Source organism: Mustela nigripes, chromosome 13 (genome assembly GCF_022355385.1).
Source record: "Mustela nigripes isolate SB6536 chromosome 13, MUSNIG.SB6536, whole genome shotgun sequence".
Lineage (NCBI taxonomy): Eukaryota > Metazoa > Chordata > Mammalia > Carnivora > Mustelidae > Mustela > Mustela nigripes.
Window position 1 is genome coordinate 52,070,991 of NC_081569.1, and position 6,565 is coordinate 52,077,555.

Below are 6,565 nucleotides of genomic sequence, written 5' to 3' on the forward strand. Positions count from 1 at the left end.
AAATGAAAGAAAAATATTTATCAAAATGTATAAAACTGAATATTATAAATAAAACATTTCTTCATAGACAACCTTATTATCTACAAGGTAACTATTTTCCCACCGGCCCCTCTAGCATCCCCTACTTCTGCATAAATAGTATTAAGTGCACTATTGCCTGTTCCTTTTATGAATGGTAAAATAAATGAGGGCAGGAGTCAGAGAGAGTACAACAAAATATAAAAAGTTTCCAAAGTGGTGTTTTTTCTCTTTTTTTTTTTTTTTTTGTACCAAATTACTTTATTTGAAGGAATGGTACAAATGAAAGAAGTTAAGTAGATGTTTTGGTACAACTTATAGAAAAGGTAAGGTAACCCCAACATGCATGCATGGCCTCAGGGACCAGGTGGCTCTGGGAAGACAGCCTAAGGCTTAGCTCTCACTATCACTGTATCCCAAGGTGTGCTTGTCAAAGAGATACTCTGCCATGCCAGATTCGGGGGCCCCCATCTTGCGCGGGTTGGTTACGTGGTCACCCAATTCTTTGATGGATTTCACCTGCTCATTCAGGTAATGAGTCTCAATGAAGTCACACAAATGGGGGTCATTTTTATCAGTGGCCAGTTTGTGCAGTTCCAGTAGTGACTGATTCACACTCTGTTCCAAGTGTAATGCACACCCCATTGCATTCAGCCCATTCTCCCAATCATCACGGTCTGGTTTCTTGATATCCTGAAGGAAGATTCGGCCACCTCGTTGGTTCTGCAGCTTCATCAATTTCTCAGCATGTTCCCTCTCCTCATGAGATTGGTGGAGAAAATATTTGGCGAAGTTCTTCAAAGCCACATCATCACGGTCAAAGTAGTAAGACATGGACAGGTAGACGTAAGAGGCGCAGAGCTCCACGTTGATCTGGCGGTTGATGGCGACCTCCGAGTCCTGGTGGTAGTTCTGGCACACCTGCGAAGGGGACGCGGTCGTCATGGCGGCGGCTGGCAGCGGCTGCGGGGCGCTGGAGCGGCGACGGGGGGCTTGCAGCGGTCCGAGGACGCTGTGAGGAGATGGCGGAGGGCTGGCTCTGAGCGGCCGCGGGGCGAGGGGACGAGCGCCGGTTCTGTCCGAGCACTGTTGAAGCAGGAACCCGCGGCGACTCTCGACGGAGATGTCCAGAGTGTTTTAAAAGCACAAATATATAAGCAACAAAAGCTGAGCTGTTATCAAAGCAAAACCAAAGTCACAAAATTTTCAAAAAGACAGTCAGTAAGTCTTTAACTGAAACCTATGACATATCAGGAAGTAAATAAATACAGCATTTTTTTGTTTTGAAAGCATATTATGATTTGCAAAATATAGGAAGGTAACCAACTTATGTAAGGCAGGGTTTGTCAACCAAACTCAGAACTACATTTTGAGGAATCTAAGTCTTTTTGTGGGTCCTATATGTAGTGGATTTTTGGTAGTATGTCTGACCTGTACCCAATAGGTGCCAGTAGCATCAAAGCTCAACCTCCACATTGAGATAACTAAAAATATCTCTAGATATTACCAAATGTCCTCTAAGCAACACAATCATCCTGGTTGAGAATCACTATTTTAAGGGTAATTATGGATTTTTACTCAGTTCATTTTTATGGAACTCATGTTACATGCTAATTTCAAGATTTAGTCAGTAGTAAGAACCAGCAATAAGTCAGAAATATCTTATTATAAGAAACATATTATAGTAGGCATCCAAATCAGCAAGGAAGGAGTCAAACTTTTACCATTTGCAGATGACATGATACTCTATAAAGAAAACCCAAAAGACTCCACCAAAAAACATTGCTACAACTGATACAGCAATTCAGTAGGATCACAGGATACAAAGTCAACATACAGGAATGTGCTGCATTTATTAACCAATAATGAAGCAGCAAAAAGAGAAATCAAGGAATCAATCTCATTTATTGCCAAAAAAAATCGTAAGTTTCCTAGGAATAAATCTCACCTAAGAGGTAAATGATCTGTTCTCTGAAAACTTGTAAAACACTGATGAAAGAAATTGAAGATGACACAAATAAATGGAAAAATATTTCATATTCATGGATTAGAAGAACAAATATTGTCAATATGTCTACACTACCCAAAGCAATCTACACATTTAATGTGATCCTATCATAGTAACACCAGCATTTTTCACACAGCTAGAAGAAACAACCCTAAAATTTGAATGGAACCACAAAAAACCCCAGATAGCTAAAACAACCTTGGAAAAGAAAAGCAAAGCCAGAGGCATCACAATTTCAGATTTCAAGTTATATTATAAAGCTGTTGTCATCAAGATAGTATGGTACTAGCACAAAAACAAACACATAGATAAACAGGACTGAATAGAAAACCAAGAAATGAATGGTCAACTTATCTTCAACAAAGTGGAACATCCAATGGAAAAAAAGACAGACTCTTCAACAAATGATTTTGGGAAAACTTAACAGCACCATGCAAAAGAATGAAAACTTGACTGCTTTCTTATACCACACACACAAAAATAAACTCAAAATGGATGAAAAACCTAAATGTGAGACAGAAAACTATCAAAATCCTGAAAGACAACACAGGCAGCAACCTCTCTGTCCTAGGTTGAAGCAACTTCTTAATAAATACATCCCCAAAGGCAAGAGAAGCAAAAATAAAAATGAACTATTAGGACTTCATCAAGATAAAAAGCTTCTGCACAGTGAAGGAAATGATTAACAAAACTAAAAGGCAGCCTTTCAAAGGGGAGAAAATATTTGCAAAAGACACATCTGATAAAGTGTTAGTATCTAAAATCTATAAAGGACTTATCAAACTCAACACCTACAAAACAAATAACCGAGGTAAGAAATGGGCAGAAGACATGAATAGACATTTTTCCAAAGAAGACATACAAATGGCTAACAGACACATGAAAAATGCTCAACAACACTCATCACCAGGAAAATACAAATCAAAACTACAATGGGATATCACTTCACACCCATCAAAATAGCAAAAATCAACAACATAGGAAACAACAGATGTTGGTGAGGATGTGGAGAAAGGTGAACCCTATTACACTGTTGGGGAGAGTGCAAACCAGTACATCCACTCTGGAAAACAGTATGGAGCTTCCTCAGAAAGTTTAAAATAACTACCCTATGGCCCAGCAATTGCACTAATAGGTATTTACCCAAAGAATATGAAAATACTGATTCAAAGGGATACATGCACCCCAATGTTTTTATCAACATCATCAACAATAGTCAAATTACGGGAAGAGCCCAAGTGCTCATAAACTGCTGAGTGGATAAAGAAGTGAAATACACAATACACACACACACACACAATGGACTATATTAGCCATAAAAAATAATGGAATCTTGCCATCTGCAACAACATGGATGGTTCTAGAGAGTATTACGCTAAGTAAAATAAGTCAGTCAGAGAAAGACAAATACCGTAGGATTTCATTCATATGAAGAATTTAATTTAAAAAAAAAAAAAAAAAGGTGCGAACAGGGAGAGAAAAAAAGCAAAAGGCAAACCATAAAGCACACTCTTAACTACAGAGAACAAACTCATGGTTTGCTGGGGGGAAGGTGGACTGGGAGATGGGTTAAGTGGGTTTTGATTTAGTAGCTCATTTTTAATCTTATTTATTTGTATTTGGTAAGACCTGAGTGTGACAAAAGCTCTTCTTCCTCAGCTGTAAAGCGCTGTGTTCTGTTGGAATCTGAATTCCTTTATTGATATGTGAAACGTTTCCCAACTTTATCGTCACTGACATTTGAGGATGTTGTTTTATAAATGACAAATTTCCAGGGTAGAAATTCAATGGGTTTTTTTTTTCTTTTAATTTTTTTTTAAGTTATGTCAATTTAAAAACCTCCAGTATTGCTACAAAAGTTGGGTATTCATCCTTTCTGATGGAGGCATAATACTGGAAGAGATTATGCTGAGTGAAATAAGTCAAGCAGAGAGAGTCAATTATCATATGGTTTCACTTATTTGTGGAGCATAACAAATAACATGGAGGACAAGGGGAGTTAGAGAGGAGAAGGGAGTTGAGGGAAATTGGAAGGGGAGGTGAACCATGAGAGACTATGGACTCTGAAGAACAATCTGAGGGGTTTGAAGGGGCGGGGGCAGAAGTTGGAAGAACCAGGTGGTGGATATTAGAGAGGGCACAGATTGCATGGAGCACTGGGTGTGGTGCAAAAACAATGAATACTGTTACGCTGAAAGTAAATTAAAAAAAAAAAATTTTAAATCTCCAGTATTGTGGTTTCATAGACTTGTTTTGATCTGTGGAGGAAAGAGTGTTATACTTAGTGTCTTGAAACATGTTTGTGTAAGGTCACACATGATTTCTAAATGTTGTTTTTACTTGTATTTTGCTTTTGGTGTGGCCAAATATTTAGCTTATTTTTCATAGTTCTTGATACTTTCAGAAAAATCAAAATAAATTTGTTCCCATAAATAAATAAATAAACATAAAAAATAAATAAATAATAAAAAGTTGACTGGGTGATGGGCATTAAGGAGGGCACGTGATATGATGAGCACTGGGTACTATACTCAACTAATGAATCACTGAACACTGTATTAAAAACTAATGATGCATTATATGTTGGCTGTTGAATTTAAATTTGAAAAACTAACATGAAAGAAAAGAAACACCCATAAAAAATATCCTCCAGGGAAAGGGGAACCCTCCTACACTGTTGGTGGAAATGCAAGCTGGAAAACAACATGGGGAAACAGCATGGGGGTTCCTCAAAAAGTTGAAAATAGAGCTACCCTACCACCCAACAATCACACTACTGGGTATTTACCTTAAAGATACAAAGGTAGCGATCAAAAGGGGCACATCCACCTAAATTTTTACAGCAGCAATGTCCACAATAGCCAAACTATGGAAAGAACCTAGATGCCCATCAACTGATGAATGGATAAAGAAGACATGGTATGTATGTGTATGTGTACACACACACACACACACACACACACACAGGAATACTATGAAGCCATCAAAAGAAATAAAATCTTGCCATTTGCAATGACATAGATGGAGCTAGAGGGTATTATGCTGAGTGAAATAAGTCAATCAGAGAAAGACAATTATCATATGATCTCCCTGATATGAGGAATTTGAGAGGCAATGTGGGGGATTCATGGGGTAGGGAAGGACAAAAGGAAACAAGATGGGATCGGGAGGGGGACAGACCATAAGAGACTCTTAATCTCACAAAACAAACAGGGTTGCCAGGGGGAAGTGGGTAGGGAGAGGGTGGTTGGGTTATGGACATTGGGGAGGGTATGTGTTATGGTGAATACTGTGAAGTGTGTAAACCTGGTGATTCACAACCTATACCCCTGGGGCTAATAATTCATTATATGTTAATAAAAAATAAAAAATAAAATGAAAATAAAATAAAATATCCTCCAGGTGTGAGGAAGAATTGGAATTCACAGTTTCTATATCATGTTATCTACAACACCCAGTTTTCAACAAAAATTTATGAAACATACAAAAAATACCAGTAAATAATATCTATACTCAGAAAGACATAAATAAATAGAAACTATCTCTGAAGGAACCCAGATTTTGGATTTAGCAGACAAAAACTTCAAATCAGCTATGACTAATACGTTCAAAAACTAAAGAAAGCCAAATTAAAAGATGGAGGAAATCAGAGGGGGAGACAAACCATGAAAGACTGTGGACTCTGAGAAATATACTGAGAGTTTTGGAGGGGAGGAGGTTGGGGAGTTTGAGTCTGGTGGTGAGTATTAAGGAGGGCATATATTGAATGGAGCATTGGGTGTTGTGCATAAACAATGAATTTTGGAACACTGAAAAGAAATAAAATAAAATAGGGCAGAAGGAAAACAAAAACAAAAACAAAAAATATAAACAATAAAAGATTGAAAGAAAGTATGAAAACAATGACTCAATATATATTGATATAAAGATATTTTTAAATGACTGCATTTGAATTTGAGAGTTTAAGTACATAACTACTCTTCAATTCATTACAAGAACTCAGAACAGCTATGAGATGGCAGAATATTAAACCTCCATAAAGCTGTTAAGAATACCAACTGAGGCATTATTCTATGCAATAAAAGTAGCTTATTTCCTGAAAAAAAAAAAAAAAGAATACCAACTGAGATTTTCTTTTTTATTTTTTTAAAGATTTTATTTATTTATTTGACAGAGATCACAAATAGGCAGAGCGACAGGCAGAGAGAGAGGGGGAAGCAGGCTCCCCACCAAGCAGAGAGCCCAAAGCGAGGCTCAATCCCAGGACCCCAGAATCAAGACCTGAGCCAAAGGCAGAGGCTATAACCCACTGAGCCACCCAGGCGCCCCCCAACTAACATTTTCAAATCTAAATTTGCACTACTTTTGGAACTCCCCTGGTTTGTTCAAATATTAATTCATTATTTTTCAAAATTCGCAGGAGATAAGCTGTTAAGAGTATAAGAGGATAGGTTCTTTAAACTTGATAGTGGTGACAAACTGATATTATCAGTGGTTCATATAACTCACAATAACACAATGGACAACTAAAGTAAACCT

At 37.5% G+C, this 6,565-nt stretch overlaps 1 protein-coding gene across 1 annotated transcript; it reads right to left on the reverse strand.

The window, feature by feature from the left end:
- Positions 1–293: 293 nt before the first annotated feature.
- LOC131998664 (ferritin heavy chain-like) lies at positions 294–1,002 on the reverse strand. The gene has a single exon (XM_059371150.1). It carries the CDS (start codon positions 961–963, stop codon positions 412–414), a length of 552 nt encoding a protein of 183 aa, XP_059227133.1. The 5' UTR covers positions 964–1,002; the 3' UTR covers positions 294–411.
- Between the last annotated feature and the right edge of the window lie 5,563 nt (positions 1,003–6,565).

What these genes read in the sequence shown, in the direction of transcription:
- LOC131998664 (XM_059371150.1), bottom strand. Translation starts at nt 963, where the DNA reads ATGACGACCGCGTCCCCTTCGCAGGTGTGCCAGAACTACCACCAGGAC.